The 12,538-nt window shown below is 51.6% G+C and overlaps 3 protein-coding genes across 3 annotated transcripts; 1 reads left to right on the plus strand and 2 right to left on the minus strand.

Annotated features, from left to right (window-relative positions):
* Positions 1-173: 173 nt before the first annotated feature.
* On the minus strand, positions 174-2,825 carry AYL99_11650 (hypothetical protein; the record flags this gene model as incomplete). The annotated part of the gene is made up of 2 exons (XM_018843155.1): positions 174-1,633; positions 2,678-2,825. The coding sequence occupies 2 exons, from the start codon at positions 2,823-2,825 to the stop codon at positions 174-176; spliced, it is 1,608 nt and encodes a 535-aa protein (XP_018687482.1).
* Positions 2,826-7,750: 4,925 nt separating this feature from the next.
* Positions 7,751-8,821, minus strand: AYL99_11651 (hypothetical protein; the record flags this gene model as incomplete). Its single annotated transcript, XM_018843156.1, has 3 exons — positions 7,751-7,987; positions 8,037-8,493; positions 8,559-8,821. 3 exons carry the CDS (start codon positions 8,819-8,821, stop codon positions 7,751-7,753), a joined length of 957 nt encoding a protein of 318 aa, XP_018687483.1.
* Positions 8,822-10,094: 1,273 nt separating this feature from the next.
* Positions 10,095-10,550, plus strand: AYL99_11652 (hypothetical protein; the record flags this gene model as incomplete). Its single annotated transcript, XM_018843157.1, has 1 exon — positions 10,095-10,550. The coding sequence occupies one exon, from the start codon at positions 10,095-10,097 to the stop codon at positions 10,548-10,550; it is 456 nt and encodes a 151-aa protein (XP_018687484.1).
* Positions 10,551-12,538: the final 1,988 nt, after the last annotated feature.

The following is a 12,538-nucleotide window of genomic DNA, read 5'->3' on the forward strand; positions in this document are numbered from 1 at the left end:
CTAAATTGGCAATGGCCCAAACTTAGGGTCATGTTGACTCAAACAATCCCACTAAACCCGGCGCCGAATCTTGACTTCTGGAACTCCCTCGCCTCCGAGTCCCCGTCGCACTCATTATCCTTCTCGTCCCCATCGTTCCCCTTCTGCTTCGTCCTCCCCTTCTTCTTCCTCCTCTACTCGTTCCCATAGCCTTCCTCTTCTTCCTCCTCCCCCTCTCCTCCCTCCTCCCCTTCTTCTTCCTTCCCCCCTTCTTTATCATTCCGCGACCTTATTGCCACCGCAATGTAGTCAGCGACCAATCGATCCTTCGGGCCCTCCATGACGGGATGAGCATGCGGGCGAACGCGGTACATGAGCTCGATAGCCTCTGTGGTCGTCATATTGCCGACGCGTTTGGCTATTGCCATAAAAACACTGGCTCGGAGATAATCCCCCGCCCTCGCAAAGATCTCGTGGTTGGCGAGAATCGTTCGCCACCACCCGGGAGCTTGGTGTCTTTGGAGGCGGAGCAGAGACACGAGGAAGGTGAAGTGTAGGTACCGCTTCGTTGGGCGGAACTCGTTCCGGAATTGAAGTACCTTCCCATCGATCTTCTTCAGTAGGGGTTCGTCGCGTGGATCTCCAAGGACGACGACTTTCAACTCATCAGGTCCCTGACCGGGGACAATAGCGAAGAGACCGTCGTTAAAAGCGACTCCCAAATCGTGATGCATAAGTAGGCCGTTTCCCGGGGCCATAATATGTCCCGGTGGACTTGTTTTCTCGCTAAATATATAGGAGGCCTGGGTCTCCCTAATAGTATGCGGGAAAATATGCCCCGCCACCACAGTCCAGCTCGACATAAACTCGCCGGTGATACAGCACCAGGTCCCATTGGAGCTGGGGGATTCGGCTCCGTAGGCCTCGATAGCTGCCATTCTGAATCGTTGCTGTTCGTTAGTGTCTCTTGGCTTAAAAAGAGATAGAGCCGCGCGAGATGGAGTCCTTGATCGAGTTAGAAGACCGTCAATATACGCCCAGTCGGCTGTATTTTCGTGCTCGAGACGCACTTTCGCATCCATCCAGGATCCGACGATATTACCGAACTCTTCCTGTAGAATAACTATCTTCTGTTGTAGATCTAGGATCTTCCGGTCAAACCGGTTGATCTCATTCTTGACGTCGACCTGCGAGACATCCGCCTCCGAGACGTTGAGAACTCCGCGATAGTGGAGGACGTTCAGCAATTTCATATACCGACTTGCAGACTCGTAGTCGGCCTTTAACAACTCTAGATACGCCGTGACCAGCTTTTTCAGGCCCAGGCGGATATTTTCCGAGTGCTCGTCTCTATCGATGTCGTCGTTTGAATACCATTTAGCTGACTCTGTAAAGATCTGCTGGCTGGAGGCTGACAGTTGTGAGAAGTTTCTTTTCTTCTCGCTCGCTGACTCAAGGAGAGGTTGAATCTCCGTCTTAAATAAGTCCCTACCGTCCACCTTTCTGACCTGGGCCAGGACTCTAGCCGTGAATTGTATCGTGGGGGGTGGTGATCCCTGTCGTGGAGTCGTGAGGGTCTTTCCATCACCTTTAGGAGTAGAAGGCATTGTGAGGATGCAATGCTGCGAGTAGGAAGATCTGTCGGGATACAGAGCTGTGAGCGGACAGGGGCGTCAGGCTGCAGTTTTATCGGGGTGTAGAGCCGAAAGCACCAGGTAGGATGTGGTGCTGTCGGTATGCAGTGCTGTGACGATGGAGTGTTATGAGCAGGAACAGCTGTCAGAATGCAGTGCTGTGAGAACGCAGACCCAGAATGATTTCTGGAAAATGAGAAGTATATGATGCAGAAGAATTCGAAATTTCGGGTGAAGATATGTTGAGTTATTCAGTGAAGCGTCAGATTTCTGCACTAACAGTTACGCCGCTGATTGGCTGTTGAAAGCAGTAGTAACGTGACTTGCCGGGATTTTAGTTATCCCGCTCCTGATTGCCATGTCCACCTTGTCGTCACCGACGCTACGAACCCAGCTTCACCAGCAGCTTCATGACCACGACGTCGGATCCTTATCAAACAATCACAATCTGTTTGGTTGGCAACATCCAAATCGTCTATGGTAACTTTCCCTTGAAAGGGCCCCTGTGAGTCGATTTGTGGAACCGCGAAACTGACTAATTATAGGTCTCTCAGACCATTCCCAGGCGATCCAAACTCTTCTCCTCTCCTCGAAGCTCTCTACTCGAAGCAATCCTCAGCTGTTGAAGGTCCCGCTGGTGTTGGACAGAAAAGATGGAACTGTGGCATCACAGACCCAAGTCAGCTCGCAGTCAATGGCGGCATAGGAACACCCAGTAGGCAGTTATTTGTCGCAGTCAGTCGAGCACCAGGTCAGGTTTCCGTGATTGTCAGGAAAATATACGTACTTCGCTATAATACCAATGCACTTTGAGAGCCGCGATGGCGACGCTCTCGGTTGCCAGTGAGCCATCCCTGGGACCGCCCCAAGGACCTCCTCGTCCTTCCTCTTCTTTCCATTTCGCAGGCTCCCTACTGCAATGAGCTCCCTGACCTTCCTTCACAACACCGGGTTGCATGTTGCTCGAGGCCGCGAGAAGAAATAACATCACATCGACATGGTTGATACCGACCGAATTCGCAATACCCGTCAGAACGACGGGGCCGGCACACCTGGTCACTTACAGAGCTCGCAGGCTTTGTGTTGTCCGCTGGCAGCACCAGAAGGGACAATGGCGCGGTGCAGACCGGTCTCAGTCACGACGTAGAGCTCGATCGTCGGGTTACCCTGGGAGTAGTAGACGGAGCGGGGGTGGACCTTGACAATAGGCATGGCTGTGGGTGGTGCAGTGAATGGAAGATATGGGAACGATGGCAAAGAGACGAGTTGGGGGGGACCAAGGACTCGAGGATTGAACTAGAGTCAAGGCAGTGAAATGCGACGTGGGCGGAGGACCTTTACGAAAACGGGTTGACCTCCTTCTAGTTCGGTGTGTTGTGGCTTCAGCAACCCGTGAAGGAAACTTTACTCTGCGATTGACAACCACGATCCTTTCTCAATACGGGCTCATCATCTTTTGAAATATCATATCATATCAATCAAGTCAGCTGTGAATCGATCTGAGGGGGAGAGCCGAAGGTGAAGGACTATATTACCTGGGAGACTGCGAGGCCATGAGTACTGGTGGACAGACGGCACCTCAAGCGTGAGAACTACGGCCTGTCTCTCTCTGCACTGTACAAAGGTCAGCCCATCAGAATATCATGTGTCTCGTCTTTATCGATTTTCTCTCTTCCTCATATTTAGGGTACAAGGGGGGCCGTCGCCGCCGTCATCATACCTTCCACCTTACCAGTCTCCTTGATGATAGTGATTGTGGTCATTATCAGCTCCAGTTGCCCAATCCTTCTCCAGAAGCCCGTGCCAATCTTCGCCGGTTGCCTCAACGGCGATAAGATGCTCGGAGCAGATAATATGTTCCTCGAATACAGGGTCGATGTGACGGACCTTCTCCTACCATTATCCTCCGAGAACGCCCCCGGTAAACCGAACGTGCTGGAAATGATCTTTGACACTGTCCTCCGTGGCCGTGAGCTTGTTATGGGCACCTACCAACCAGGCTCTTGACAGTGCACCGCCTGCCCTGCCCCAATCGCCCTCTGCTCCACAATGGGATAGAAAATGTGCTTCCACGAAACAAATCGATACATTAGGCCACTGTATGCGCAGTCAACGAGAGGGATGGACTCGATGTGCGAATTCTGTCGCCCAAAGGAAGAAAGGCAAGCTAGATGTTTTCTTTTCCCTTTTCTTTTGATTTGGGATGTCTCTCGGCGCTCAATACGGCCAAGCATAAGCTGGGGGGGTGGGAGGCGGGCGTATTTGAATCATTTCATTCTCCTCTCCGTACTACTGGAGATCTTGTTGCTTCCTTCGTGCTCCTTCCTGTGATCAACTTGTACTCTGTCAGGTTGTGGATGAGCACAGGGTTACATTTGTTGACACATGCAGGCCACGGACAGCATCTCTGAAATGCGAAAGCAATCCAACCGCTGAAAAGGCAGAAGACATCATGGGGGGGGGGCTCCGTTGAGGAGTAGGGCGTAAAGAAATGCAAAAAAGAAATTGACCAGATTGAGACTTGAACTCAAGACCTTCTCCGTTCTATCCGAAGATGTTAAAGAGACTGTACAGATTGTTAGATCGAACTGGTACTGCCAAATGTGATTAGAGATTGAACATACTATGATAACCAACTACACCATCCGGCCGATTTGTGGTGATTGTTAATGAGAAATAAGCTTCGAAAATTGATATATCCCAAAGTCGACTGTGAGGCGTGAACTCGTTGGGGATGCCCGAAGGGGCCAGCGGAGCAAGTGGGGTCTTCCGGGGGGTCTAATGGGCCTGGGGGTAGTGGTCCCAGCCAACAGAATTATTCTGAAGGCTGCGGCTGGCGGGAGAGGTGGGCGCGGTATCCGTATTACTGATGACAACACAGACGAACTTGTCAGCGAGAGGCATAGGTATCTGCCAGTAATGGAAACTCATTCGCAGAGCGACATCTACTCGGCGCTCGACACATTCACGTCCAGTTTCTCCGAGATGGCATCGGGCAAGTTTGCCCCTTCTAGGAAAGGGAATGTCTCGTTTCAGTGTAGAATCCAGAGAACTGATAAAGGTCAGTACAAAGGACTGTCTGAAGTGATTGAGGTAGCGGTCCGCGAAACAAACTACTATATAAGTAAAAAAAGGGGAAGATCGATTGCTCAACATGGGAATCGAACATCCATCCTAAAATGACCCAAAAAAAGTTTGGTGGATCCTATATTACCTTTCCCACTCGAACCGGGTACTCGTAGGTGTTGCGGCTCCTGTCCTCACCCCGGTGGTGAGCGTTCTCGAGCAATCTTACAACAGCTACTTTCCCTGTCGGTTCTATGACCTACTGGCTGAGATTTTCGTGATCTCAGTCTTCGGTTTTTTGGTCGTTGGCGAGACCATTACTGCGTGAGCAGCGAAGCCAACGTCCTTGGAAAGGCCCCTCCCACCAAACCCTTGTATATCCCGTGACGCTCGAAGTTCGCAGTTTTTAATTTGGTCTCTTTTTCGCTGTCTTTTGTCACTTCTTTCGATTTGGGATATGTTGCAAGGATTTTCGGGTCTTAAAAATATATGTGAACTATTTTTTGACCGAGTAGTGAACTGTGAATAGTGAGTGGAGACGGGTGAGGCAGAAAAAAACACATGTGGATGGAAAGTGAATGCCATGTAGATGTTTATTTACATTACGGGTCATCATTCTTGCCAGTGATACAGAAAGGGTGCCCGCAGCTCGTCGCGGGACATGGGATCTCCTCCTGGGTCTGTAATTGAGCGAGTGCAGTCCCTTCGAGCGCGAAACACTCCTGATGTCCAGTCACTCCTCGCTGGGTTTATCTTCTGCAAAGCTATCCCGACTTCCCTACAGCGACCATCTCGACTTCGCAGTCTTCTCACCTTCAGATCTCGAGGATATTACTGTGCACTATGTTCCCCGCGCGTGGTGAGCATAACATCGTCCTCGAGAACCCTTCGAAGGCTCAAATACGCTCGAAGCAGCATATGCGTACAGCGGCATTCAGCTCTATTCCCTCCTCGGGACGAACATGCACTCACGAAGTTGGGCCATGGGCCGTGGCATCGGTACTCTGGTCTGGAATGGGGTTGCAAGAATGCTCTTGCACTCGGTCTGCAAGTCAATCTGGTAAGTCCGAACGGTCGTACTCACGCCACTCTGGTTTTACCAACCGCTGGGTTATCGAGAGTTGACTCGGCAGCTGCGAAACCTATGGAATCCGACCTTGGAGACTTTAAACTGGGATCCATGGCGAAGCTCTCTGCAGACAACGCCGCTGGTGGCGAGCGGATATCAAGGTTACTTCTCTGGACGACGACCTCTTCCTCGCCCGGATGGGCGATGATGGACGGCATCTCCGCGGGGTATCAGTGGCCGAGAACAACAATACAGCGGGACAGGCGGAGTTTGAGAGCATGAAAGCAAGCTTCTATATATGCAGAAGACCAGGTCACCTGCTTGGTTATTGTTCTGACTGGGCTGGGGGAGAGCAGAGAACGAGGGTCTTTTCCCCCTTTTCTCTCCACAGTGAGCTTGACATATACGAAGATACAATCCAAGCATTCAACCATTCAAGTATCTGCCGTCTGGGTGGTGTTATGGTGTGTTGTGGCGGGTTGCGCACCGGGTCGTGGCTTGGCAGGGCCGGTCACGTGTTTAGCGCAGGTTCGTTTTTCCGTCTTTGCGGTGAGGGTGTTTCGCAGATCCTGGACTCCCAAATTCTGAAACTCCCAAAGTCCCAGTGTCGCGGGTTTTGTTTCAGCTTGAATTTGTTTTTATGTATTGTCCACCTAGCATCCGGGACCTGGCGTTGCTCAATTGCCGAGGCTGGCGGCAACAACCTAGATGCGTCGACGGAACTCATATATGAGGTTAACCGATGACGAAACCGGCGGCAGAACACACACCGCCGACGAAACACCAGAACGTATGCGGAGGAGATACACTTCGAGAGTCTAAAAGCAAACAAGGGCAAAGAGAGTCTACCAATTGCGCTGCGAATGCACCTTGTGAGACTGGAATGGGATCGTCGTTCATTACGGGCAGCGAGGCGTGCCAAACCAAAGAATTTCCGTGTCTTCATGGTGTGCAACCGAGGGACATACCGGCGTCATGGGCCTGCACGACAGACGCAACGTGAGACAGAGTTCCCAATACCCCACTACAGAAACAAATGCAATGGGCCCCCTCCTGGCTCCCACAAACCCAATAGCGCACTGATCCCCCCACCCTCCAACCCACTCTTTTTTCACTCCGCTCTTGGCTCTCTGACTCCAGAGGCAGCCAGGGAAGTCATCGCGCAGCTGAGGGGCGCATGGCACAGGAACGATCGCATCTTTTGGCATTTAGCGGTCGCAAGGACCTACCAAGATGACCGCCAGGTTCCTTAGGTCAGGCAGCTGGCTTACCCACCCAGGGCCGAGAGAGGATCGAGAATGAAGAGATCCCATCCATTCATCAACATCCACAACCTGCTTGCATACATATGTATTGCACATATTGTATTGGTTCATGGGATCCCGGTTAGGCCACGCTTTTTCGAAAAGAGGAGAGGACACTAAAAAAAAGGGGGCGGGTAGGCGATGTATGTGCACAACATATTTTGATATTTTTCTCGTCTGTCCTGTCTTGTCCTGCAGCCAGCCTCCCTCTGTCACGGTTCAACGCAGCGGAACAGGTGGAAGTGGGTAGACGGATCCTGACAACTGGAAGTGTGGCGTCACGTGACTGGACCAGCGCCGCAAACGGCGCAACCTGATTGGCGGAATCGCCGGAGGCACAACCATTGACGGATCCAGAAACTTCAACCTGGACCACGGAGAATTCACATTATATTTCAGCAGTTCATAGGTGCTCGATCAGCTCGTTCGACGCACTGGGATACCCTCCTGCCGGGCCTTGTGTTGATATCATCATATCAACCCGGGCCGTTAGTGGGCAGGCAGGGAGGTAGGGAATCAAGTCAGATTAAAAAAAGAGTAGAGCTTAATCAAACCTTCCATTCTGGTGTCATTCTACCCAAGCGGCCCTACCCTCTTCGTTCACTCCTCCGCACTTGCCTTCCAGCGCGCTATGATCTCAAATCTCGCGTCTGTCTTTCCACTCCGTCCGGACGTGCGATCTCGTGCCTTTGTCGTCTTTACATTCCCTCCGCACCTGCCTGCAGGCTCTTCAACCAATCAGCATTCGCGGCTTTCACCAGGGCATCGTTTTCCTCCATCGATTTCATTGCCGCGTATAGATCGTCCAGGGACACGGTGAAGATATGACGATCCGCGCTTATTTCCACTCCTCGCGTAAACCCAAAGTCTTCGGGTGACAGAAAGAGTCCGGCCGCGCGATCGGGGCTCTTTACGCCGTGTCGGTTTCGAATCTCCTATTTGATATAATTAGTAATATCATAGACGAAAAGGATATTGACTTACCACGATGCCGCCGCGAACTACCTCCTTGAACCTCCCATCGTCACCAAAGCTTGCCCTCCAAACTATGAGATGTGCTCTCTTACCTCTCGGATAGGCAAGATCGAGTGTGATCACAGTTCGGATACGGCCTCCAGTCTGCTCGATATACTCTCGTGCAAGATCGTGGAGCTTCTTTATTGGCTGCGCGTAACCGACTTCACAAACTAGGACTGGAAGTTCGGGGTTCTTCATGTTTGTGATTTGGATATCAGGTTGACGGGTGATCAGTTTCGTAACATCCTTGGACGGATATGGAGTATCAGAACAGCCGAAATGACGGAGCGTCGCGGTGTATTCAACCATGGCGGGGTCCCTGAGGAAACAAAGCAGACGGTCATTGATAAATTGAATGATGTATTCGTGTTTCCTACTAGGCATTCTGAGAGCTAGCGTTTCAGTAGCGGAGGAATAGTCGTATCTATCGTTGACATTTAGCAAAGTCTTGAAGTGGGTTATTTGGCCCTCGAAGTCGCGGACACCTACCTGAGACGCGATCCCGCAAATCTACCGTCAGGTGATAACTCCGCAAGTTGTCGGTATTGCTCTGCGGGGAGGAAGAATTCGATGATTTGATCGTCGGAAGGTGGTTGGTTTCGGAGGAAGTTCGCAAGCTGTTGCAGTTCGGATGGGTATTCAGGTGACGGGAGATCAGGAGAGGAGACGTTGTCGCCGCCTGAAACAGAAAGCGAGCCGGGAGTCTGGCCAGGAGCATCAGGCTCCTGACCATTGTCAGAGCATGAGTCCATCATGTGAAACGAGTTATATATATTCACCATCTCACACCTTGTTGATGAGAGATGGTGAAAACAGTAAGGCAGCGAGCGTATGGGCGGGCGCGCCTTTTATTTGCGGTGAGGGTTGAGTCCGGTTGAGTATTTGCACTTTCATGTCCAATAACGGTGGAGCAGGAATCACTTCACCAGAAGCCTTTGTTGATGCTGTAAGCAGATCCACCAAGGCTGCTTTGTCGACTGGCTAAAAATGTACAGTAGTCTCTGCTTTGGCGACAGGGGGTCTTTGTTGATGGCACTGCCATGTCTGCAAACAGACCCCACCAGGGCTTTGTTAATTGCACTGCGCAATCTCTGCTTTGGTCGCACGACGGCTTTGTTGGCTGCAAACAGACCCCACCAGGGCTTTGGCGACTGCACTGCCACATATACCATACTGTGGCTTGATAACAGCGTGGCTTTGTCGACTGTACATGTCACCCGGGCTCCCCGGCCGACAACACCCCATGGGGCGATTAGGGCGAGTGGCCCCCACGAGGCACACACAGAAAGAGATAAATAGGACCTCTATTCTCGCACTGCTGGAGAAGCCCTCAACAGTGCGAGAAGTCGATGTCTCAAGGATAGCTTTATACAATACAGATACGTGTTCAACCCTCTGGCTCTCCGTCTAACGATCCCACCCCAAGGCTCTCTGTCACATGTAGTTTAAACCGGCGAAACGTCGGCTGAACTGCACCAGCAACCACGCCGCTGATTGGCTGGTGAGAACACAGGTGACGTAACGTTGCAGAAATTTTTATCTGCAACCCGGCGCCGCCGCCGAGGCTACCAACTCGGCTTTGTTCAACAACTTCATCATCACCACACCATAGAATCTTCATTAAACAGTCTCGATCTGTTCTTTTGGTAATTTTCGATTAGTCTGTCGCAACTCGCCCTTGAAAACCCCCTGTAAGGCGAGTTGTGGAACCGCGAAACTAACTGATTCATAGGCCTGTTAAATCACCCTAAGTTGGTCCAAACCCTTCTCCTGTCCTCGAAGCTCTCTACTCGAAGCAATCCTCAGCCCCTGAAGACCCTTCTGACGTTGATCAGAAAAGGTTCTAATATGCCAGCACAGACTCGCAGTCAAACTCGCGGTCAGTCCCAGGTCAGACTGCCAGTCAAAGTTGAAATAAGGAAAAGAGTGAAAGACAAGCGCAACAACCCTAAGATGCAAAGTCAAAGAGGTGGAATGGTAATGCGTGAACGGGAGTGTGGGCGTGACACTCAAGAAAGGGATCAAATGGAGCGCATTCACCAAGAGCAACAACAGCAACAGCATGAAGCGCAGAGACCATCACAATATATTCAGCAACCACTGCCAGCGGCACCTCCACAACCAGGCCAGCCTTTTATGCCAGGACCGTCTTCAACGCCCGCTCCACCGCAATCAACACACGCCCAACAACCCCTTTTGAATGATGCTCTGAGCTACCTTAACCAAGTCAAAGTACGATTCAGCGATCGTCCAGATGTGTATGACAGGTTTCTGGACACCGTGAAGGACTTCAAGAGGCAAGTGATCGATACACCAGGAGTTCTTAAGCGTATCTCAAATCTCTTCAACGGCCATCCTACCCTAATCCGAAGGTTTAACATCTTCCTCCCACCTGGATACTTTATGGAATGTGGGACCGAAGGGAACCCAGACGCCATCAAGGTCACAACTCCCAGTGGGACGATGACCCATTTCCTCTAGGGTAGAGGATACGCACAATTCGAGCCTGCCCTACAAACTGCAGGGCTTCGATAACAACACAGATTTGTAAGTAATCGTGACTGAGGAAAGGTATGCCTACAGAGTGTGGAGAGGGTGAAAGGGGTTGAACACACTGATCGCGGAAGGTTGTATCGAGATAGTGTCTAGACTAGGTAATCGGTAAATCTTAATAAGTAAAAATGGCATACATAGCATACTGAAGTAAATTTCCACCTTCAAATTTTCCCATCGACCCGGAGCCTCTTCGACATATTCCCCTCGGCGGCCTGTGCGAACAGGCGGATCGTACAGATTTTCCACTTCTGCCGGCATGTGAGTGCGGAGGAGCTGCGATCGATCATACTCAGGTAGATGCTGTGGAGGCAAAGAGATTGTACAGGTCCACGGCCGCTGAATCCATCAGTATCAGTGTAGCGCACGCGAAGCTCTTGCTCCACAGGTTGCACGGAGCCTCTCCCGCCAGGCGAACACGCAGGCAGGCAGGGTCGATCACGATGTATTCTTCCAAGCAGCTCATACGGCGCCTACCAGGAAGGCTCACCTGGCCTTTTCAATTCTGTGGCTTCTTGGAACACGGTTGCGGGTGGCGTGGTCTCATCTGCCTCTCCCGTTACGGATGTCGGCGAAGCGGGGGAGGAGACCCCTGATCCTTTCCCGAAACTCCGCCCTCAGCGTCTTGGATCCTTATCGGGAACCTGGGTCTGACTCTGCGATGGATGAAGGAGAGGACGAGGCGTATGGGGATGAAATGAAGCACGACGCTTCTTGGTGGAGGCGGAAACGCTGATGAAGCAGTCAGCAATGAAAATGGATATGGGGCCAGATGGTGGAATAGAGGGCTTTCCGGGCGATTTAGCGATGGATATTGAATCCATAGCCAGTGATCCTCCCACGAATGTCGATTCTGATATTGATTAAGACGACGAAGACAGCTAAGGCTTCGTGATTGGCGAAGAGGAGGACGGTGGTGAAATCAATGGAGACGACGAGAACAAAGGCCCTGAACGAAATGCTCGACTTCTGCTTCCGGCGGTTCTCCATGCACACTGAGAGTGACTGTATTATAATGGATGCCACAATATACAAATAAAACAATGGGTTGGTGCATCTTCGTTGTAACTGTCCACTCGCAAGCTCTGCACGTCGATGCTGTTTTATAACAACCTTCCCATCGGAGTCGCGGTCGTTGCCTTGGGCATGTTCTTCCTGCGCATCCCCCACCCGAAGCTTGGTGCACCAGCTCCAGGGGTGATTTAGAAGCCGAAGAAGCTCGGCCTAGTAGGGAACGCGATGTTCTTCTCCGGTTGTCAGAGAGCCTTGGGGTGGGATCGTTAGACAGAGAGTCAGAGGGTTGAACACGTATCTGTATTGTATAAAGCTATCCTTGAGACATCGACTTCTCGCACTGTTGAGGGTCTCTCCAGCAGTGCGGGAATAGAGGTCCTATTTATCTCTTTCTGTGTATACCTGTTGGGGGTAGACTTGGCATTGGGGTCCGTCTTGGCGTTGGGGTCCGCCTTGGCATTGGGGTCCGCCTTGGCATTGGGGGCCGTTCACCCCATGGGGTGTTGTCGGCCGGGAAGCGTATTGTAACAGTCATTGTAACAGCCCTGCTTCCCGGGTGACACCGGTATCGTGTGTCCGATTTTAGCTCTCCAGTGGGGAGGAACCAAATATGCTTTGCATAACGCTCGAGTCATCGTTCTCCCGATGCTCTCCTTCGTTAGGTGCGGCGACCATGGCCACAGTGTAATATTTCCCCATCTAGTTCCAGGCCATCATGGACGTCGACATCGCTACATCCAGCATCATGCTGGCCCCGTTCTTAATCCGTAGGGTGGTTGGCCAATCATTGTTCTTCGCCATCTCTTCGATCCGTGGCTAAGGGAAGCGATTGCGTGGGTTTGCTGCGAAGTGGAGGAAAAAAGGTTGAAAACCCGGGAGAAATGAGAAACGAGGACGTGGAG

This window comes from Fonsecaea erecta (genome assembly GCF_001651985.1).
Source record: "Fonsecaea erecta strain CBS 125763 chromosome Unknown Scaff15, whole genome shotgun sequence".
Taxonomy (NCBI): Eukaryota; Fungi; Ascomycota; class Eurotiomycetes; order Chaetothyriales; family Herpotrichiellaceae; genus Fonsecaea; species Fonsecaea erecta.